Here is a 24,430-nt window from a genome sequence, read left to right as displayed (position 1 = left end):
ATTGAAAAAAGTTATAAAAAATATCAACATTGAATCACCCCTTTTCCCCTATAACAAAGGTAAAAATGCTAAATAATAAAAAAAAATAAAAAAATCAACATTATGGGTATGGCCACTTCCAAAAATGCTATTAAATATTAAAATATTTTAAAAACGTATCCCATACGGTGAATGGGTTTAAAATAGAAGATTCTACTTTTTTTTAAATACTTTACTGCCCAAAAAAGTGATAAAAAAGTGAGCCCCCACACATTTCCGAGACATAACTATAAATAAGATATGGGGGCCAGAATATGGCAATGAAAAGAAAAAAAATATTTATTCTAAAGTTTTTTTTAATTTTCACAGTATTAAAACACAAGAAAAACTACACACGTGGTATCGACGTAATCACACTGGCCTAGAGAATGAAGTCAGTTATACCACAAGTAAACGCTGTAAAAACAAAAACCCATAAAACGATAAAACACATTTTTTGTTACCAATTCCACCTCATTACGGAATTTTAGTCCAGTTTCCCATCACATTCTATGCCATGTTAAATGGTGCTATTCTAAAGTACAATTTACAATTTGTAAAGTCTTTATACAAAAATATCAATTGAAAAATAAAAACGTTATGGCTCGGTGAAGGTAGAGAGCGAAAAACAAAAACAGAAAGTCAAGAATGGATTAAATAGAGGCAATTTTACTCCTAAAAAAAGGCCCAGTGGCTTCATAACACCGCATAAGGAGAGTTACTGCGGTAATTGTCCCAGTTGATGATTTTTGGTCGCCCTATAAGGCTGGGTTCACACGGGCGTGACGGATCGGCTCCGGGTGCGTTCAGTGAAACTCGCACTATTTTGCAAGCAAGTTCAGTCAGTTTTGTCTGCGATTTGCGTTTAGTTGTTCAGTTTTTTCCACGCGGGTGCAATGCGTTTTGATGCGTTTTTCACGAGCGTGATAAAAACGGAAGGTTTACAAACAACATCTCTTAGCAACCATCAGTGAAAAACGCATCGCACCCGAACTTGCTTGCGGATGCAATGCGTTTTTCACGCAGCCCCATTCACTTCTATGGGGACAGGGCTGCGTGAAAAATGCAGAATATAGAACATGCTGCGATTCTCACGCAACGCAGAACTGAAGCGTGAAAAACAACGCTCATGTACACAGACCCATTGAAATGAATGGGTCAGGATTCAGTGCGGGTGCTATGTGTTCACGTCACGCATTGCACCCGCGCGGAAAACCCGCTCGTGTGAAAGGGACCTAAGACGATCTCAGGAGCAGGTGAACGCGTCTGTTTGTTTTAATAAGTTGTTAAAAAACTTCTCCCTTCAGAGAGAATTTCCAGGTAAACCAACCACAGAGTGTTGGCAGGGTGAGAGCGGGAGGGGGGACTGGAGCGTAATAAGGTATAAATGCTCCGCACTGAGGATGCTGCAGCCAGACCCTTCTTAGGAGAACACAGACCATACAGGAGAAGAGTCTACAGGAAGCAGTCGCTGACATCATCCCAGTGTGAACATAGCTCTACATTGGATCTACAGGTAAGTGTAATCTACTGCTTCCTGTTATCAGCTGTTCCAGGCTGTAGACCAGTGAATACAGCTCCTGCTCCCTGTTATCAGCTGTTCCAGGCTGTAGACCGGTGAATACAGCTCCTGCTCCCTGTTATCAGCTGTTCCAGGCTGTAGACCAGGTGAACACAGCTCCTGCTCCCTGTTATTAGCTGTTCCAGGCTGTAGACCAGTGAATACAGCTCCTGCTCCCTATCATTAGCTGTTCCGGGCTGTAGACCAGGTGAATACAGCTCCTGCTCCCTGTTATCAGCTGTTCCAGGCTATAGACCAGGTGAATACAGCTCCTGCTCCCTGTTATTAGCTGTTCCAGGCTGTAGACCAGTGAATACAGCTCCTGCTCCCTGTTATCAGCTGTTCCAGGCTGTAGACCAGTGAATACAGCTCCTGCTCTCCGTTTTCAGCTGTTCCAGGCTATAGACCGGTGAATACAGCTCCTGCTCCCTGTTACCAGCTGTTCCAGGCTGTAGACCGGTGAATACAGCTCCTGCTCCCTGTTACCAGCTGTTCCAGGCTGTAGACCAGTGAATACAGCTCCTGCTTCCTGTTACCAGCTGTTCCAGGCTGTAGACCGGTGAATACAGCTCCTGCTCCCTGTTACCAGCTGTTCCAGGCTGTAGACCAGTGAATACAGCTCCTGCTCCCCGCTATCAGCTGTTCCAGGCTGTAGACCAGTGAATACAGCTCCTGCTCCATGTTATTATTATTATTATTATTATTTATTATTAAAGCACCATTCATTCCATAGCGCTGTACATATGATAAGCGGTGCACATACATAATACAGACAATTGCATTAATCATAAACAAGATGAGCTACAAACTGGTACAGAAGGAGAGGGCTTACAATCTACATGGTATAGGAGAAGGACACAGTAGGTGAGGGTGAGGTTGGTCATGGTGGTATAGAGGCAGAAGGGTCACTGGTTGTAGGCTGTCTGAAGATGTGGGTTTTCAGATTTTGTTTTGAAGGATTCCACTGTAGGTGAGAGTCTGATATGTTGGGGTAGCGATTTCCAGAGTATGGGGGATGCACGGGAGAAATCTTGGAGTTGATTGTGGGAAGAGGCGATAAGAGGAGAGGAGAGAAGGAGGTCTTGTGAGGATCGGAGAGTGCGTGTGAGGGTGTATCGGGAAAGTAGCTCAGAGATGTAGGGAGGGGACAGGTTATGGACGGCCTTGTATGTATTTGTTAGTACTTTGAAGAGAATTTGTTGGGCAATGGGGAGCCAGTGAAGGGATTGGCAGAGGGGAGAGGCAGAGGAGTAATGGAGTGAGAGGTGGATTACCCGGGCAGCAGAGTTGAGGATAGATTGGAGGGGTGCGAGAGTGCTAGATGGAAAGCCACAGAGGAGAATGTTGCAGTAGTCTAGGCGGGAGATAATGAGGGCATGTGCAAGCATTTTCGCAGATTCAAAGTTAAGTAAAGCACAGATGCTGGAGATGTTTTTGAGTTGGAGGTGGTAGGTGGTGAAAAGGGCTTTGATGTGCGGTCGGAAGGAAAGGGCAGAATCCAAGGTCACTCCAAGGCAGCGGGCTTTGTTGACTGGGGAGAGTGTGCAGCCATTGATCATGATAGATAGGTCTGTTGGGGGGGTTGAACAAGATGGGGGAAAGATTATGAATTCTGTCTTATCCATGTTAAGTTTTAGAAAGCGAGAGGCGAAGAAGGATGGTATAGAAGATAGACATTGTGGGATTCTTGATAGTAAGGTGGTGATGTCTGGACCAGAGAGGTAGATTTGTGTGTCGTCAGCGTAGGAGTGATACTGAAAGCCATGAGACTCTATGAGCTGTCCCAGGCCAAAAGTGTAGATGAAGAAGAGCAGGGGTCCTAGGACAGAGCCTTGCGGGACACCAACAGAGAGGGAATGAGACAAGGAGGTGGTGTGAGAGTGGGATACGCTAAACGTCCTGTCTGTGAGGTATGATGTGATCCAGGAGAGGGCCAGGTCAGTGATGCCAAGAGATGAGAGAGTTTGCAACAGAAGGGTGTGGTTAACAGTGTCGAAGGCAGAGGACAGGTCAAGGAGAAGGAAGACAGAGTATTGTTTCTTGGTTTTGGCTGTCAGTAGGTCATTGGTGACTTTAGTAAGGGCAGTCTCGGTCGAGTGGGGAGGTCGGAAGCCAGATTGTAGGCGGTCAAATAGGAAGCAAAAATAGGAAGCAAAAGGAGAGGTGGGAGGACAGTTCTGAATGGACATGTTGTTCAAGTTGAAGAAGTGATATGGAGCGATAACTAGACAAGGAAGATGGGTCAAGTGAAGGCTTTTTGAGGATGGGTGTAATGGTAGCATGTTTAAAAGCAGAGGCGAAGACACCAGAGTTTAGTGATAGGTTGAAGAGATGAATAAAGGCTGGGATAAACACTGTGGTGAGGTTAGGGATGAAGTCGGATGGGATTGGGTCAAGTGCACAGGTGGTCAGATGAGATTTGGAGAGTAGAGTGGAGAGTTTTTCTTCTGTAATGGTGGAGAAGCGGGTTTTGGGAGAAGAGGGCTGAGCAGTTGTGTAGAGGGTCTGTGGGGACTGTGCAGTGAAGCTTTCTCTGATATTGACTATCTTATGTTTGAAATATTTGGCAAAGTCCTCAGCTGAGAAGAGAGGAGAGGGTGGGGGCGCTGGGGGACGGAGAAGGGAGTTAAAAGTGCTAAAAAGTTGTTTAGGGCTGTGTGACAGGGAAGATATGAGAGATGAGAAGTAGGCCTGTTTTGCATCAGTGAGTGAGGATTTGAATATGAGTAGGGATTGCTTGTATGCGGTGAAATTATCTTAGACTGGGATTTCTTCCATCGCCACTCAGCAGCCCTGGAAGCTTGTCTGAGTTTTTGGGTCAGGTTGGTGTGCCAGGGTTGTCTGTTGATTTTTCGGGCTTTGTTGTGTGTGAGGGGGGCAACAGTGTCCAGAGCTGTACTTATTGTGGTGTTATATAGGGTGGTGGCAGCATCTGGGTCTTGGAGGGAACAGATGGTAGAGAGAAGGAGAAGAGAGTCAGAAAGCAAGCGAAAGTCGAGATGTTTGAGGTTCCTGCGGGGGTGTGCTGGTGTGTGGACCGGGGGGGCTACAGAAGAGACCAGTGAAGAGAAGGTGAGTAGTTTGTGGTCAGATAGGGGGAGAGACGAGTTAGAAAGGTTAGATAGGGAGCAGAGGCGGGTAAAGATCAGATCCAGAGTGTGACCATCTCTGTGGGTGGGAGCTGAAGACCACTGTGATAGGCCGAAGGAGGAAGAGAGCGATAGGCGTTTAGAGGCGGCCGAGTGGCAGGTGTGAATAGGGATGTTGAAGTCACCCATGATGATAGTGGGGATGTCGGCAGAAAGAAATTGTAGTAGCCAGGTGTTAAAGTGGTCAAGAAAGATGGTGGCTGGGCCTGGAGGGCGGCAAATGACGGCTACTTGAAGGTAGGAGGGATAGTAGATGCGAACAGAGTGTACTTCAAATGAGGTGAGCGTAATGGAGGATGGCAGTGGAGTTGGGCTGTAGGAGCAGGTGTCTGATACGAGAAGACCAACTCCTCCACCATGTTTGCAGCCGGAACGGGGGTGTGAGTGAATTGAAATCCACTATAAGAGAGTGCAGCAGGGGAGGAGGTGTCTGAGGATGTCAGCCATGTTTCTATGAGACCCAGAAAGGAAAGGTTTTGAGAGATGAACAGTTCATGAATGTAGGACAGTTTGTTACAGACAGAGCGCGCGTTCCATAATGCTCCTGCAAGAGGAACCAAAGGAGCAGGGGTCAGAGGAATGGTTATTAGGTTTAAGGGGTTGCAGTAATTTGTAGAAGGAGATTTGTAGTGGGACAAGGAGGTGATAGTGGGGATTTGCTGAGGGGAGCCTGGATTTGGAGAGATATCACCAGCAGTAAGGAGAAGCAGAGAAAGTGTTAATAGATGAGAATAAGAGAGGGCAGGTTTGTGCAAGCTGTCAGATGAGAAGGTAAGATGTAGGAAGAGATGAATAGTTCCTTGCTGGGTAAATGGATGTGGGGGTATTTCAGGAGGTTGTGGAAAAGTAGGAAGAGTAAGAGGAAAAATTTAAACATTGTTAGCATTGACTATGTCTGTAGTTACCTGTGGTCCGCTTCTGGTCCAATTCTGGTATAATTCAGTCTGTGCACTTAAGAGTTGCACTTGAGTGATGTTGCATTTGGAAAGACCATGTTATCAGCTGTTCCAGGCTGTAGACCGGTGCATACAGCTCCTGCTCCCTGTTATCAGCTCTTCCAGGTTGTAGACACAGAAATTCTCTGTGTTCTTATGGAGGGAGCTATAGAGGACACCACTGTATAAAAGTGTAAATAGCTGAGGAGATAAGATAAGATAAGATGCCTTTATTGTCACTGTGCAATACAATGTAATACAATGTACAATACAATGAAATGTTTGGAGCAATCCTAGATGCCATGGACAGAGGAACAAGAACTCTGTCCATGGCATCTAGGATTGCTCCAAACAACAAGATCCTGTACAGATGGGCTGTGAATTGCAGGAGCATAAGGCCTTGCTCTTCACTCAGGAGTAGGACCACCTGAGCTGAGATTCTAAAATATGCAGCGATATCAACTGACTGTAAAGGCTTTTTATCCTTTAGTCTCGGTATTGACTTCAGGAACATCAGAGGAGATATTCTATCTCCGGAGGGTATATATTTACCCAGTGGCATATATAGATAAGTAAGGGCCCCATAACAAGGATCAAACCAGGCCACCCACAGAGGATAGAAGGGTTTCTGCCTAAACCCTTTTCAAACGACCCTTGGGCCATTTTTTCCACCGCCTCATTTGCTAAAAGTTGTGATTTAGAGGGTAGAGTCCTGACCAAGTTTTCACCTCCAGTAGAAGAGGGGATAATCCCAACAAAGACTGGGCCCCCTCTTGCAATGGGCAGCATAGCAGTTGCATGGTCTGCAAATATGGTAGTTAAGCCACTGTATTTACCCTGAAGTACTGCTGTTATGATCTCCATTTCATATCATATAAGGTTTCTATTATTTTATCCAGCTCTGAACCCACTAGTCTACTTGACTGATGCCATAGAGCAGTAATGGCTAACCTCTGGAACTCCAGTTGTGGTGAAACTATGACTCCCAGCAAGTTCCATTCATTTCTATGGATTCCTGAGAACAGCCAAGCAAGTGTACCTCTTGGAGTCGTAGTTTTACCACAGCTGGAGTGCTGGAGGTTAGCCATCACAGCCATAGAGCTTACCTTTGGTAATCTAAGCCATAGATTTGTCCAACAGCTTATCTGTTAGGAGCTGGGATCACAGCAAACGTATCATAGCTAGATCTCTAGACCTGAAGGATACATCCTTAGGGCTTTGGAGACGTTATAAACAGTTGTAGCAACCTGAGAGTACTCTCAGCTCAGAGGGGCGACACACAGAAAGGCATTGAACTCCTAGTTCTGTCTTAGCAGTAGGGTTGCCACCCGTACGGGAATGACCTGGACAGTCCGGGTTTTTAATCCTGTGCCCGATGTGGGGATGTGCTCGTGGTAGGCTACGGTAGCGGCGGCAGTATTGAGGCAATCATAGACAGTCTTTGTGATACACTGTGACTTTATTCACACCAACGGCATAACAGGCAATGTGCAGACCACACAGGTGCATATCCACATAGTGCATAGAACAAAAGTCCTTCCATAGAAAATAAACAGCAGGTTTGAGTCACCTTGTTTTGGACAGACCACAGCAGTTCTGCAGGCTTCTAGGCTATCTGCCTTTGTCTCCCTCAGGCCAGAGCCCCTTTGGCTTGTAGCACCACAGGTCCCAGGGCTATCCTTCAATGTGTGCTGCGCCCAGACTCTCCTTCATCAGCACTCACTCTGTCTGTGGAAATCTCCAGCTCAGCAAGACACACCCCACCCCCATCATCAGCAGGCTGGGTTCTTAAAGGCCCAGCTCCACCAAAAACCTGGGCTGGCCGTGGGGAACAGGCACCCCCCCACTCTTTACCTGTTCCCAGTAAGAACCGGCCCGGACACGCTGCGCCAGCAGCATTCGCCGCTGTAACCGCAATGATCCGGTTCTTACTCCACCGAGGCCAGGACCTCTGGTGGCACGTATCGTCCGTCCATTATTATTCCGGGGACTCTCCTACATATCCCCCCCCTTTGTTCACCCCTGAGGGCTTGAACATACTGTTCAAGCCTGAGGGGGTGAACACATGCACAGCAGTGTACCCGGGACAGGGCATCTGCGTTCCCCTGTAAGCGGCCGGCCCTGTGCTCAACAGTGAACTTAAAGTTCTGGAGGGACAAGAACCACCTGGTAACCCGAGCGCTCCCCTCCTTAGCCCGACTCATCCACTGGAGAGGGGAGTGGTCGGTCACCAGACGGAACCTTCTCCCCAGAAGGTAATATCTGAGAGACTCGAGTGCCCACTTGATGGCGAGGCACTCTCTCTCCACAATGCTATACCGGGTTTCTGCTGGGGTAAGCTTGCGGCTTAGAAAAACCACGGGGTGCTCTTCCCCGTTGAGCTCCTGGGAAAGCACAGCCCCTAGTCCTACTCCCGAGGCATCTGTTTGAACTACAAACTCCCGCTTGAAGTCAGGCGTCACCAGAACTGGGGACTCACATAGGGCCGACTTCAAACGGGAGAACGCCTCCTCCTCCTTCTCCCTCCAGCGAACCATCACCGACTTTCTACCCTTCAAGAGGCCGGTTAACGGGGCTGCCAAGGTGGCAAAATGGGGAATGAACCTCATGTAGTACCCAATCAGGCCCAAAAATGACCGTACTTGCTTGGACGTACGAGGCCTGGGCCAATTCCGGATTGCTTCAACTTTATTTACTTGGGGCCTAATGACTCCGCGTCCAATCACATACCCCAAATAGCGAGCTTCCTCTAGTCCCACCGAGCATTTTCTTGGGTTGGCAGTTAACCCCGCCTTCCTTAGAGAATCTATCACTGCCTGAAGTTTTGACAAATGACCCTCCCAGTCTGGGCTAAACACGACTATATCATCCAGATACGCGGAGGTATACTGGTGATGGGGCTTGAGGACAGACATCCATCAGACGCTGGAACGTAGCCGGAGCGCCATGCAACCCAAAAGGCAACACCCTATACTGAAAAAGCCCCTCCGGGGTGACAAAGGCCGTCTTCTCCTTTGCCGCCTCCGTCAGAGGTACCTGCCAGTAGCCCTTCGTGAGATCTAGGATCGAAAAATACCGGGCTTTTCCCAGCCGCTCTATCAACTCGTCTACCCGAGGCATGGGATAGGCGTCAAATTTTGATACCTCATTCAATTTCCTAAAATCATTACAGAACCGTAATGAACCATCCGGTTTGGGAATAAGGACAATCGGGCTAGCCCACTCGCTCTTTGACTCTTCTATGACCCCTAGACGTAGCATCGATCTTACCTCCTGCGAAATGGCCTGTCGCCGAGCCTCCGGTACTCGGTATGGTCTTAGGCGGACTTTCACCCGGGGCTCAGTGACAATGTCATGCTCGATCAAGGTGGTACGTCCAGGAAGGTCAGAGAATACGTCCCTATTCCGACTAACAAATTCTTTCACCTCTTGTGCTTGTTTGGTCGACAGTCCGTCCCCTATCGTCACCCCAGCGGCGTTCTCCGGAACACCTGGTGACCCCGGGTCACTCCCTGACGTCCCGACAGAGGGCGGGCTGTCTGCAAACAAATTCTCTCTGTCTCTCCAAGGTTTTAGTAGATTCACTGTGCTGGTCATTAGGCTGGTATATCCTGTAATCAACTGGGCCCACCTTCTCCTTAACTTCATAGGGTCCTTGCCATCGGGCCAAGAATTTACTCTCGACCGTGGGCACGAGTACAAGAACTCGGTCCCCCGGGTGAAATGTCCTTACCCGGGCGGTTCGGTTATATACCCGACTCTGGGCCAGTTGTGCCGCTTCCATGTGCTCACGGACGATCGGCAACACGACCCCTATTCGGTCCTGCATTTTTCCTATGTGCTCTATCACACTTTTATGAGGCGTAGGCTGTTGCTCCCATGCTTCCTTAGCGATATCCAGTAGCCCACGGGGATGTCGCCCATATAACAACTCAAAGGGCGAGAACCCCGTGGACGCCTGGGGCACCTCCCGTACCGCAAACAAAACATAGGGCAACAGTAAGTCCCAATCCCTCCCGTCCTTAGCCACGACTCTTTTTAGCATGGACTTCAGGGTCTTATTAAACCGTTCTACTAACCCATCGGTTTGGGGATGGTAGACGGACGTGTGCAGGTGTTTAATATTTAATAGCTTACACAATTCCTTTGTTATTTTGGACATAAAGGGTGTCCCCTGGTCCGTCAGAATCTCCTTTGGTATCCCCACCCGGGCAAACATACTCATGAGCTCTTTAGCTATTACCTTGGCCGACGTATGGCGCAATGGGACCGCCTCCGGATAGCGAGTGGCATAGTCTAACACTACCAGGATGTGTTGGTGACCTCGGGCTGACTTAATAATGGGGCCTACCAGATCCATGGCGATCCTTTCGAAGGGCACCTCTATAATGGGCATAGGTACCAGTGGACTGCGATAGTGAGGTTGGGGGCTAGTCAGCTGACACACTGGACAGGACTGACAGAACCTCCGGACTTCCTCATATATCCCAGGCCAATAGAACCGTTGTAGAATTCGCTCCAGCGTTTTCTTAACCCCCAGATGACCACCCAACACATGCGCATGCGCTAAATCCAAGACCATTCGCCGGTAAGGCTGGGGCACCACCAGTTGTTCCACCACCTCCTGCCTCACCTTGTCTACCCTATATAACAGGTCCTGGTTATAGGCCAGGTGAGGAAATACGGTATCGGCGCCGGGACGCTGGGCAACACCATTAACCACCGACACACCTTCTCTAGCCCGCAATAACGTCGAATCCTGGAGCTGTGCGGTCCCGAAGGTTTCTCGGGGTACCTCCAGATCCAGGATGGACGAACTTTCTACTGTCTCACCCGCCAATACTTCTAGGGGAAACCGGTCAGGGTTACACTCTACCTCCTCTACGGTGACCCCTACAGCTGGGGTCCCTGCCTCGGGGTCCTCGGGCTCGGGACCTGGACATTTTCCTTCCCCATAGGTAGGCAACCCGTTCCTCCACAAAGTCCAGAACAGGGGAAAGTCCCTCCCCAATATTGCGGCATAAGGGAGCCGTCTCCCCACCCCGACGACATGTGGTACCTCCTTTCCACACACTGCCAGGGTAACCTTAGTGGTGGGATACTCCCTGCGATCCCCATGTATACAGACAATGGTAAGGGTTCGCCTTTCTGGGAGTTTTTCCGTTACCAGCGACTCATGGACCAGAGTTACCAGGCTCCCAGAGTCCAGCAGGGCCTGCACGGAGTGTCCATTAACAACGACATCACACACCGGAGGGTTGTCCGCCGCCAGCAGGGGGTCAGCTATATACACCGGTTGGGCATAAAAAGAGGACCGGCGAGCGAACCCGCAGTCCATGGGTTCGGATGCCCTAGGGCAGTTGGATGCCACATGTCCCCAGTCCTGACAATGCCAACATCTGATCCTCGCAGCCTCCCTCCTCCCCAGGGTATTCCTCCCACGGACTGGAGATCCACTCCCCTCCTTATGTGGTGGGATCCCTTTTTCAGGATCCCGGGTCGGCAGCGGGGGCTGACGTGACTTCGGTAGTACCGCTGAGTCCCGCCCCAAATCCTGAGTGGCCATATACCTCTCCACCAGGCTAACCAGTTGTTCCAGGTTGCCTGGATCGCCTTGTCCCACCCAGCGCTGTATGGCTCTCGGGAGGGTACGCACGAACCTGTCGACCACGACCCTTTCAACCATCTGAGAAGGGCTCAATATCTCAGGCTGAAGCCATTTTTTTACTAGGTGAAGTAAGTCATAGGCTTGTGACCGGGCGGGTCGGGACTCGGCAAACACCCACTGATACACCCTGTGCGCTCGCACATAGGTGTTTACCCCCAACCTGGCCAACACCTCAGCTTTTAGCCTCTCATAGTCCTTGGCCTCATCGCAGCTGAGGTCAAAATAGGCCTTTTGTGCGTCCCCCACCAGAAAAGGCGCCACCACCTCGGCCCACTGCTCCAACGGCAGCCTCTCTTGCTCCGCGGTTCTTTCGAATACCATCAGGAATGCCTCTATATCATCTCCCGGACCCATTTTCCTCAGGGCGGATCGGACTTTGTCCCTGGCGGTAGACACAGTCGGGGTTGTCGCAGTTAAAACTCCTTGCAGGGATGTTCGCACCGACTCTTGCATGGCTACCAGCTGCTGCATTAGGAGAGTGTTTGTTTGCTGCTGTGCACACATAGCCTCCTCATGTCTTTTTTGCTGTAGCTCATTACTTTCCCTCTGAGCCTGCAATGCCTGTTGCTGCTGTACATTACTCTGAATCAGGTGCTTAATGGCCTCCTCCATCTTGTCAGGAACCATAAAACTTGCAGGCCTGATATATGACATGCAGTCCAACACAACTTTTGCCTCAGGCCTGCCTCACTGCAGGAATGCCCGCTCCAAGCCACCAATTGTGGGGATGTGCTCGTGGTAGGCTACGGTAGCGGCGGCAGTATTGAGGCAATCATAGACAGTCTTTGTGATACACTGTGACTTTATTCACACCAACGGCATAACAGGCAATGTGCAGACCACACAGGTGCATATCCACATAGTGCATAGAACAAAAGTCCTTCCATAGAAAATAAACAGCAGGTTTGAGTCACCTTGTTTTGGACAGACCACAGCAGTTCTGCAGGCTTCTAGGCTATCTGCCTTTGTCTCCCTCAGGCCAGAGCCCCTTTGGCTTGTAGCACCACAGGTCCCAGGGCTATCCTTCAATGTGTGCTGCGCCCAGACTCTCCTTCATCAGCACTCACTCTGTCTGTGGAAATCTCCAGCTCAGCAAGACACACCCCACCCCCATCATCAGCAGGCTGGGTTCTTAAAGTCCCAGCTCCACCAAAAACCTGGGCTGGCCGTGGGGAACAGGCACCCCCCCCACTCTTTACCTGTTCCCAGTAAGAACCGGCCCGGACACGCTGCGCCAGCAGCATTCGCCGCTGTAACCGCAATGATCCGGTTCTTACTCCACCGAGGCCAGGACCTCTGGTGGCACGTATCGTCCGTCCATTATTATTCCGGGGACTCTCCTACACCGAGTACAAGCCTTTCTCAGGATTCAAACTGCAGACTTGCACTGTGCACACCTGACAGATGGCGGTGAGCGGCGGCATCGGTTGTCAGTCAGCGGCGGCGGCCGATGAGGTGTCAGCAGCGAGGACGATCAGCTGTCACTGCGGGCGATCAGCTATGATGCTAGCGCAGGGCGGCGCTGTCTTCAGACACTCCCTCGGTCGTTTAAATGTTTTCTTTTACTATTGTTTCTCCTTGTGTTTCCTTTTACCCTACTGTCCTCTCTGATATCCTGTCTGCTTGGCCCGTTCCTCAGTTACTGCTTGCGCTCCACAGCTGGACCCACTTCCGGACTGTGGAACGCAACTTCTGGTCCCGATGCGTTCCACCCGTGTTCGGGTTTGGCTTGAAGAAAAGGTGGCAACCCTACTTAGCAGGTACAATAGAATGCCAGGATAGCCTGGCTATAGATGTTTTAACTTTAGGAGGAGGATACCCCTAAGTTGTCCTTTACAGGCCTGAACCTTCACCTCAGTAGAGGATTCGCTTTATGCAGAAGGGAGAGCTAATGAAGTACACATTTCCACAGAAGAAAACTATGACTTTCTGGCCTTATTCTCTGAAGTACAGCACATGCTAATTAGTGGTGTAGGTCCCCAAACCAGATCAGGACACAGCACTTTGTGCTTAGCATCCTACATTAAGCAGGAGAAGACGTGTTTAGGATTGAGAGGCTGTCCGTAGATAATCTGGTTTAGGGCTCATGCACACAAACGTATATATTTTTTTTAGTGTCTGTTCCGTTTTTTGTGTTGCCTGTATGCGGAGCCATTCACTTCAATGGGACTGCAAAAAAAAATAAAAAATTACTCTGAGTGAATTCCGTGTCTGCACGTCCGTTCCTCAAAAAAATAGAACATGTCCTATTATTGTCCATATTACGGACAAGGATAGGCATGTTCTATTAGGGGCCAGCTGTTCCGTTCTGCAAAATGTGGAATGCACATGGCTGGACCGTGTTTTGCGGATCTGCAATTTGTGGACTGGAAAACATCTAACGGTCGTGTGTAGGAGCCCTTATTAGGATCATTTCCAGGATGTTTCCATTCTGCCATCATAGCCTTTTTCAAACCTTCAACCACTTTGAAGGCCCTAAGCCCCTAGAGGTGGAGACCTGAGCTTCCCCTGGTCAACATCCTTGTCCCCCGACTGGATGGACAAGAACAATTTCTGTTTCTTTCCTTAGAATGAGTATTTCCTTAAACAAAACATTAATTCAAAATTATACCAAGAAATTAAAAGTGATACAACTGCAACAGGCCCACTGGCCACGTCTGGGGTATCCTTTGGCCCTTAGGACAGTTCTACGAAATATGTCCCTCTTATAGAGCAAGTAATTGTGACGCCAGTTGCAGTTAATCAACGAGAACATGGAGTCCCCTTTGTAGATGGTAGTGTTGGTACCCGGGGTAAGATTGCCAGAGTGGTGTAAAGTGGCCTACAGTCTCTGTAGATGTTGTATACACGTGTCACAGTGTTCCTACCTGGATATCCTTGGATCCCAAACGTAATGTGGTCCAAAGCAGTGCAAAAAGGGGTAGGGGAACTTGGATGATGAATAAGTAGAATAAATGGAGTCCAGACTTTGTAGTAACGTTGAACACAGCTTTTCTTGGCATAAATTGGTAATCCAAACAGTTTCAAAATGGTATCTTGGTCATCAGCAGGTATTGGCTTAACTTTGGCAGGCAAATACTTCTCTGCAATAATCTCAGCACTGCTATGTTTGCTGGAGTAATTCGAAAACTCTTCCTCCTCTGCTGGAACTTAGGTTAGCTGTAGTCTGTCTTTTACTTATAATCCTAGGAACTTCTTGTCCTGGCATCAAGCTCTGTTAGCTTGGGATGCAATGCATGCCCAGGAGGAGACTAGCAACCATGTAGACTTCAGGGGCAGGGCCTCTGGGGCCTAGCAGAGCAGGCAGTGCTCTGCTAGCCAACGAACAACCTTTCCCTAAAGAGGGTGGACTAGACACTGACTCTCTGACTAACTAAACTCCTCCCTCTCTAGAGAGGGCTGGAATGGAACTAGGAGGTTCCTCTCCAGGGATGCTAACATTGCCAATGTTTCCGCCATCTGCTGGTAGACCGGGCAATTACATCAACATAACTAGTTTTATGAACAAATATGCAAATGAAAAGAAAGCAGTACAGCGCCATGTTCAGTCTAGCCAGTGTGAACAGGAGCCAGAGCAGTGAAGCTTCACCTGAGACACGCCCGAAAAAAGGAACCGAGTTCCCAGACATGTAGGCATTTTTAACATTGAGCTTCTCAGGAATAGTGTTGAGCGAATATTCGAATATCTAATTTTTTTCGCGAATATCGGCACTTCGCTAATTTGCGAATATTTCGAATATAGTGATATAAATTCGATATTTCGAATATTCGTTTTTTTTTTTTTTTTTTTATTGTTATATTTTTTTCTTTCCCACTTCCCTAAAGTTGTTCTTACCTGTCCTTTGGATTCCTGGCTTCCTGGCTGCTCCAGTCAGTGCCCGTTGCAGCTTCTGCCGACTTCCGTGCTCATGGAGCGTCCCCATCACCATGGGAACGTCTCCATATACTAGAATGTACTGTCGGATTTGAGAATTACGTTGAAATCGCAATTCGATTTTTTCAAGTTATAATAATCGAATTTCGATTTTAACTTAGCACTGCTATATTCCATATTCGTTAATTCTAGCCTAATATGGACTATAGCAGTGCTAAGTTAAAATCGAAATTCGATTATTATAACTTGAATTAATCGAATTGCGATTTCAACTTGGACCTGGTTTACTATGGTTGGCTTGGTAGAATTAGCCAATATGACGAATGTATTCGTCATATTCCACAAAACGAAGATAACGAAGTATTCTGCATCTTCGTTTTAGCTACCTATTCATCAACTTCGCTAATTCTAGCAATCATATAGGAAAGTTTACTATAGAGACAGCTAAGTATAATTCGCTATGCGATTATATTACTTTGCTTTTTTTAAAAAAAATAGAATAATTATAATAATTATCAGGTATTATAATTATTCTATTTATTTATTTTTTTAAAAGCAGTCATATAATCGCATAGCGAATTATACTTAGCTGTCTCTATAGTAATCTTTCCTATATGATTGCTAGAATTAGCAAAGTTGACGAATAGGTAGCTAAAACGAAGATGCAGAATACTTCGTTATCTCCGTTTTGTGGAATATGACGAATACATTCGTCATATTCGCTAATTCTACCAAGCCAACCATAGTAAACCAGGTCCAAGTTGAAATCGCAATTCGATTATTTCAAGTTATAATAATCGAATTTCGATTTTAACTTAAAGGCTACTCTCCTATTGAAATAGCAATGCGATAAATTCAAGTTATAATAATCGAATTTCGATTTTAACTTAGCACTGCTATATTCCATATTAGGCTAGAATTAACGAATATGGAATATAGCAGTGCTAAGTTAAAATCGAAATTCGATTATTATAACGAATTAATCGCATTGCTATTTCAATAGGAGAGTAGCCTTTAAGTTAAAATCGAAATTCGATTATTTAAATCGCATATTAATCGCGATAACAAGAATAATGATGAATATTCGATTTCGACGAATATAAAACGAATATTCTATCGAATATTCGCGAATTTCATCGAAATCGAATATGGCACCTGCCGCTCATCACTACTCAGGAACACTTACCTGAGAAACTCTGAAAATGAAGGGTGCTTCGTCCCCAACGTGTGTAAAGTCCCAAGGATCACTAATGCCTCATTCACATGTCAGTGTTTGGTCAGTGATTTCCATCAGTGATTTTGAGCCCAAACCAGGTGCGACTCTAAACATAGAACAAGTGCTGATCTGTCCCTTATACCCGATGTCTGTGGAGGCTCCAATCTTGGTTTTGCTCACAATCACTGATGGAAATAACTGACGGAACACTGATGTGGGAACTGACGCGTTGCACTTATACACTACCAGAATCTAGGAAGCCTAGAATATGGAATCAAAACAGAAACATGATAAGAAATCCATAAGCAAAGCAAACCATCTTTCCACGTCCACACATGGCAGAAAACACCACAGGGTAGAAGGGGACAGGTGTCCTTATATAGGTTCGGGGGTCTCTAATCCAACTGTCCTACTCGTACACAGGGGCAGAAATACCCCATTACTTTGCTGCTGGTTAGGATGTAAGGGAAAATACAAATGTGTCAAATTCCACCATTTGCAGGGGAGAAAAAAGGCAGGAGGCAGCGCCTCATGTGTGATATTGCTTGGTATGAGATAATAGGAAGTGGTCAGTTACGCTTACTGTTTTTTGTTGCGAGAAGTCACAACTGCTTTTCTTCACTTTGCTGGTATTTTCCTGTCCAGCATACGGGATGCCTGTGCTGCTGCCTGCGCTCCTGCCCGTAACACCAGAGCGGTCCTCGGGATAAGAAGAGTCGTAGGAAAACAGAAGAAGATCAGAACCTCTATGTCGGCGCTGTCACAGGAACATGATGCCAGGTCAGTATAGATGAGTAATATTTATTTTATTAATACAGGTTGACGCGTTTCAAGGCCTGAGCGCCCCCTTCGTAATACTATCCTGACGAAGGACGCGCTTCCACCCTTGAAACGCGTAGGCCTGTATTAATAAAATAAATATTACTCATCTATACCGACCTGGCATCACGTTCCTGTGACAGCGCCGACATAGAGGTTCTGACTGTCTTCTGTTTTCCTACGAAATTCCACGATTTGAAAGGAGCTATTCATACAGCTGAGGTCACCTACCTGGACGAGAAAGAGACGAGATGGTTCCAAGAACTACATGTCACTGATGAGTAGGCAAACATGTCAATATAAATATATCTGTGAACTTATACTTTATTATATGTAAACCTGTGCCTGGTGCAGGGAGCAGTTCACACTGGTCACCTAACAGATAATTATCAGTTCTGCTCTACATAAGACAACTGCCAGGCTGCTAGGAGTGTGTATGTTATCGCCATGCTGGCACATCCAGTGACTGCAGCTCTGGTAGTGACTGGAGCATAAGACACAGCTCAGGTCAGTAAGTGACCGCACAGTCTCTCCTTACTATAACATTTATTACATTCAGTGACTGTTATTGAGTAGTAATATTCTCCTCCATCTTTGTGTTACTCTTCTTCCTCCAGAATGAATCTCCTGTCGTCTCTAGTTCTGCTCGGATCTCTGGCTCTGACTCTGGGGTGCAGTGGTCCTGATCCAGGAGGTGAGATAAGATCTAGATAGAGTAACTATGTGGTGCTTTTATTTTGGGACACAACTGATTCCACCAGAACACACAACAGATTCCACCAGGAGAACACACAACAGATTCCACCAGGAGAACACACAACAGATTCCACCAGGAGAACGCACAACAGATTCCACCAGGAGAACACACATTAGATTCCACCATGAGAACACACAACAGATTCCACCAGGAGAACACACAACAGATTCCACCAGGAGAACACACAACAGATTCCACCAGGAGAACACACAACAGATTCCACCAGAAGAACACACAACAGATTCCAGCAGGAGAACACACAACAGATTCCACCAGGAGAACACACAACAGATTCCACCAGGAGAACGCACAACAGATTCCACCAGGAGAACACACAACAGATTCCACCATGAGAACACACAACAGATTCCACCATGAGAACACACAACAGATTCCACCAGGAGAACACACAACAGATTCCACCAGGAGAACACACAACAGATTCCACCAGAAGAACACACAACAGATTCCACCAGGAGAACACACAACAGATTCCACCAGGAGAACACACAACAGATTCCACCAGGTCATCACATCTTTAACAAAAGCTAGGCCAAAATGCAGAAGCCGTGTGTAAGACGATGAAGTCCACCCTTACTGCTATCATAGGATTAAGACCTTATGTACACAGCCATTGCCTGGCCATGCCCGCATTGCAGCCCGCAAACAGCTGAAGGAGTGGTGCGGAATGGAGGCATGGAACCCCATGGAAGCATTACGGATTTCTTTGCGGTGCGGACAAATCACTAACCCATTCAAGTTAAATAGGTCTGCATCCGTCTGCGGCAACCACACAGACAGTTCCCGTGCAATGTACGGAACGGCCAACACACTGTCATGTGCATGAGGCCTAAGGGTGAAGTATCCGCTTGGTGCTGCTAACTGATCAACATCTAGTGTGACCACCTCTATAGAAGCAGGAGTTTTGGCAGCTTGCCGGTCTGGAGTATTTAGGCGTGTTTTAACATAACACCAGGTAGGAGAGTCATCAGCCATGATCCTAGAGAAGCAATTGTTGCTGCCCATTAATCTGGAAAGGGTTATACGGCTATTTCCAAACAATTTGAAGTCCATTATTCTACAGTGAGAAAGATTATTCACAAGTGGAAAACATTCCAGACAGTAGACAACCTTCCCAGGAGAAGTCAGAAAGTGCAAAGCTCAGAAAAACTACAAAAACCAAAGAGCCACATCTAAGACTCTAGAGGCCTCAGATATAATGTTAAATGTTCAGTTTCATGACCAGACAATTAGAAAAATACTGAACGTGCATAGCTTGTGTGGAAGGGTTGCCAGGAGAATGCAACAAAAGACCTCACAACGATATGTGGAAGGTAGATCACCGGCCTCAATAACAATTGGTTATTGGTTATTGCCTAAATGATAAATTGATTGTATTAAAACATAACGTTTATTATATCTAAAATGAATGAGAAAATGATTAATATTAATACATTTGTTCCCCTATAAAACCGGTTTGGCCCTTTTGCCCACGCTTAACATGATAGCCAGGAGAACGACAGGTTCACAGGAGAAAAAAGTGGATCGCTAGTACGGCGCTGTCACAGGAATTTTCCCAGCAGTCAACTTCCTGGTATGAAGATAAAGATGGCTTTAGCGCCCTCTTCCTCAGGACAATACAACTTAGGTTGCTACAAGTTGTATTGTCCTGAAGAAGAGGGCACTAAATGCCTCGAAGCGCGTTGACTAAGTTAATAAGTGCCATCTTCATGAAGTTGACTGCTGGAAAAATTCCAGTGACAGCGCAGTACTAGCGATCCACTTTTTTCTCCTGTGTACCTGTCGTTCTCCTGGCTATCAAGTGAATCACGGGCAAAAGTATCATGGCTGCAGTCCAAGAACAATAGTTGGGTAAATAGGTCTATAAATGAGTCAAATGTGAGGCCATCTGGTCAACAACTAAAGCTTGGTGAAAACTGGGTCATGCAACAGGACAATAATCCCAAGAACACCAACAAATCTACAACAGAATGGCTGAGAAAAAAAATGAATCAAGGTGCTAAAATGGTCCAAAGTCACAACCTCGACCCACCTAAGAGAGTGCAGTGCATAAACCAATGTCCACAATCCTCAAAGAACTGAATTAACGTTGTAAAGAAAGGAGGCCAAAATTCCTCCAGAACAATGTCAGAGACCGATAGAGTCCTAAAAAACAATTACTAGAAGCGATTACTGCTAAAGGAGGTTCTCACAAGCTATGGATTAGTTGGGGGCACTTAATTTTTCACACATGGCTTTTCTATTTTGGCTTCATTTTTTGTGGAATAAATATTGGTGGAATTTATCAAGTTACAGCCCCAAATCATGGTACCCCCTCCACCAGCCTCAAACTCTGGTGAGGTTCTGGTGTCGGTTTTTGGTGTTTATGTTCCTTAAATGTTGCACTTTTGTCTCATCTGATCATAGAACGTTATCCTAGAACAGTGGTGAAACTATGGCACTCGAAACCCTGTCTGTAGTCATGTGGCTCTGTGTAGGCCGTACGTAGGTTGCCACCAGTGCACTATTACTAATGAGTGCTTCTATTGTGAAGCTCTCAATAGTAAAGCCTTTGCCCCCCCCCCTCTTCTGATTGTTTAAAAAGAAAAAAATAATTACTCACCTCATCCATCTGATCACGCCGATACACTCGCTGCTCACTGGATGCACAGGACAGGACCTACACTCCAGCGTGATGATGTTTCACAGCATTGACTGGATGAAGCAGGACCTGCAAAACTTCATCATGCTGGAGTGCAGATCCTGTCCTGCACATCCAGTGAGCAGCGAGTGTTCCCTGTGGCATGAGAAAATGGATGAGGTGAATTTTATTTTTTTTGTTATTTTTTGCTCAAGAAGAGTGGAGAAGGGGGCATTAATAATACTGTCGCATCTAATGAGGGCATTATTAATGCTGGGAGCCACTAATGGAGGAAAAGTAATACTGGGGGGGACAGTAAGGGGGACATTAATAGGGGCCTTTTAATACCGGGGGCTACTAATGGGGCATTGTTAATACTGGGGGCCACTAATGGGACATTTTTAATACTAGGGGTGCCAACGGGGGCATTCATTTTACTGGGTCCTGTTAAGCCACACCCCATAGATTAACTTGGCCGGTATTTTTCAGTATTCAGGTTAAATTGCCGTGTTGGCACTTTGCGATAAATAAGTGGGTTTTGGGTTGCAGTTTGGGCGTTCGGTCTTTAAAAGGTTCGCCATCCTAGAAGCATTGTAGAACATCCAGGAGGTCTCAGCAAACCTGATATGGTCCATGTTTTTTTTTTGTTTTTGTGGCTTCCCTTATGGTGTTCTTCGATGATGCTATGTTTGGGGAAAAAAGAACACTGCCCAGTCAGGAAGAATAGAGCTACATGCTGCACTGTTCCTCCTGCCCAATATGATCGAATTGCTGAAGAACATTCAATGCAATATCTAACAAATACATCTGCTTCTTTATGTTCCTCATCCTGATGGTTGTCGTGAATTATTAAGAGAAATAGTTGTCAGGACATTTCACCTTTACTGTATATCACAGAAGGCTTTTTATTTCCTTAGCAACAAATATAGCAAGAAATGGAGAAGCCTCCCAGGATTCCGACTACCATGGTGATAACTTGGGATGTGCTAAAAAGGCCATAGACGGTGTGAAAAATGTAAATTACTTCAAAGGTTTCTGCGCTCACAACAATGGCAGAAGGGATCCCTGGTGGAAGGTGGACCTAAAAAAGACATACACGATATCACATGTTGTCATAACCAACAGGATGGATTGTTGTCCACAGCGGCTGTTGGGAGCCGAGATCCGAGTCGGGAACTCCCCTGACAACAACAACCCTGTGTAAGTTCATAGTAGTCGTCATATTCCTACTGTCTACTCCTGCCGGCCAAACAACCACAATGTCCAAACTTTTGTTTCTCCAGAATGTCCTGTCTTGTGTTTCTCCACCGTGTTTAGTCTTGTGTTTCTCCACCGTGTTTAGTCTTGTGTTTCTCCACCGTGTTTAGTCTTGTGTTTCTCCACCGTGTTTAGTCTTGTGTTTCTCCACCATGTTCTGTCTTGTGTTTCTCCACCATGTTCTGTCTTGTGTTTCTCCACCATGTTCTGTCTTGTGTTTCTCCACCATGTTCTGTCTTGTGTTTCTCCACCATGTTCTGTCTTGTAGTTCTCCACCATGTTCTGTCTTGTGTTTCTCCACAAAGTCCTATCTTGTGTCCTGGCTGGATTCATGTTTTAATCAGATTATACACTGCTCATATCCATGGTTATGACCACCCTGAAATCCATCAGCAGTGAGCGCGCTTGCACACTATAATAAAAAGCACCAGCCCATGTGCGCTCCCACGTTCCTAGCCACCAGAGAGGCCAAAGCTTTTTCCTATAGTGTGCAAGCATGACCACTGGTGATGGATTGCAGGATGGTCATAACCATGAAAACAAGAAGTGTATAACGTGATGGAAAAAGGAATCCAGCCAGCAAAGGAGACAATATGGACAATCACAATACATTAGTAAGTGTCTTCTATTAACTTCCTCACTGCCACACTGCACCTTTAATACGGCACTGCCATTAACAATACATACCCCTTGAACAGTGCGGTCTCTTTAGTTTAAGTAGAGCCAGTGCAGCATGACCATTCAATGTGTTCATTCCTTGACGTTTAGGAACAATTTCACCTATCTTTACATTCATTTATGTTATTGTCTATGCTCAATTGTTTCTGGTTTTGTCCCACAAAAAATATTCTACAGGTTGCAAACCATCTTAATATTTTTGTAATTAGATGTAATTAAAATTTAAGTATAACCACTGAGATACTCAATAAAATCTATCTGTATAGCGCCACCTGCTTTTTGCTGTTTTCTAATTTCTCTGTCCACTTCCTGTAGTGGACACACAAGCTCAGTTCCATCCTTTAATTACCACCAGCTGGTTGTAGCTTTGTCAGAACTATGTGATGTCTGAAGAACATTAATCATGGGGTAACCCCTTTACACTTGACTCAAGCATAATGAATATGGAGGATTGAGCCAATGATCCTCACAAGGTTTTGCTGTTTTTCACCTACAGGTGCGGCACAGTCAACAACGCTGTAGATGCCACCTTGAATTTCTGCTGTAATGGGATGGAAGGTCAGTTCATCAGCGTGGTGATCCCAGGACGCTCAGAGTGGTTGTCGCTGTGTGAGGTTGAGGTTTATGGAGAACTGGTCACCGAGGACTATAAAACCTGCTGGTAGCCACCACGTTCCAGGAGATCTTTTCTTCAGCTGCATCTGCCTCTCCAGCTCTATAGGGAGTTTTCCATTGTATAGACACTTGTTTGAGGTTGGAAGGAACAGGTTCTCCTCTGATACTTCTGCATTTGGTAAAATTAAAAAATAAACACATTGGGGGGATTTATCAAACTGGTGTAAAGTAGAACTGGCTGAGTTTCCCATAGCAACCAATCAGATTCCACCTTTCTTTACTCACAGCTTCTTTGGAAAATGAAAGGAGGAATCTGATTGGTTGCTATGGGAAACTAAGCCAGTTCTACTTTACACCAGTTTGATAAAAGACCACAATTCTCTTTAATTCAACCCCTGTGTCTCAATTTGTTTGTAAGAAAGAGGTAGATCACTACTACAGTATATCCCTCACCACCATGTCACAATGAGTATTGTAAGGGATCGTCTCTTTTCAGGGGGTCGCACTCACAGATATCTCACCAGACAACGGATTTTCATGTCCAAACTGTGCATTTATTTTTACAGTCTTCTTTATAAAGGATAGTCCAGTTATACATCACGGGGTGGGGTGAGGTTCCCGCACCCCCAACACTTAAAACACAAATAAACTCCTGCCCGTCTAGGCGCTACCTAAACACAATACGTCCCTACCTCACTCATAGAGCTCAGTTCACACATGGACAACATATGCGGCTTTCCTGATCCAACATCAATACTGCAGCCTCCAGGCTGTGGCAACTCCAGTACCTTTTGGGGAAGTGTGTCCCAGTAGTCCTCCAGACGCTGGGCGTGCAACCCTCGTTCTCTAGGTGTCGCTACGTCCTCCAAACCTCAGGCTATTCAAAGCCTTGTGGCCCCTCAGTCCTCCTGAGACCACACACAGAGCCTCTGCTTCACAAAACAGTCTCGCTCTCCCTCCTCAGACTGACCTCCTCTGAGGCACTTTATGCCGGCCTGATTACAGCAGGCCTCACCTGCGATCCCCTCAGGTAGAAAGGAAAACCCATACTGGAAGGGTGTGGACTGGGAACTCCCTTTACCAAGCCTAGCCGCCAGTCCAAGTAAAATCCAGCCCAGAAAATGTATACAGAAATGTCTCAGCAAACTATGCTTTACTGGGACTACTGCCACTCTCTGGGTTTTATCTGTCTCACATATCTGAGATACCTGAAGTGGGACAATACACCTTCCAGCACTGTTC

At 46.5% G+C, this 24,430-nt stretch overlaps 1 protein-coding gene across 1 annotated transcript; it reads left to right on the top strand.

Moving 5' to 3' along the window:
- Window positions 1-1,430: 1,430 nt before the first annotated feature.
- Window positions 1,431-23,472, top strand: LOC122928912 (fucolectin-like). The gene is made up of 4 exons (XM_044282228.1): window positions 1,431-1,534; window positions 17,858-17,934; window positions 21,556-21,838; window positions 23,070-23,472. The coding sequence occupies exons 2-4, from the start codon at window positions 17,859-17,861 to the stop codon at window positions 23,236-23,238; spliced, it is 528 nt and encodes a 175-aa protein (XP_044138163.1). The 5' UTR covers window positions 1,431-1,534; window position 17,858; the 3' UTR covers window positions 23,239-23,472.
- Window positions 23,473-24,430: the final 958 nt, after the last annotated feature.

The sequence above is a fragment of the Bufo gargarizans genome, chromosome 2, assembly GCF_014858855.1.
Source record: "Bufo gargarizans isolate SCDJY-AF-19 chromosome 2, ASM1485885v1, whole genome shotgun sequence".
Lineage (NCBI taxonomy): Eukaryota > Metazoa > Chordata > Amphibia > Anura > Bufonidae > Bufo > Bufo gargarizans.
Note: the sequence above shows the minus strand (reverse complement) of the source record. Positions and strands in the feature narration are given on the sequence as shown.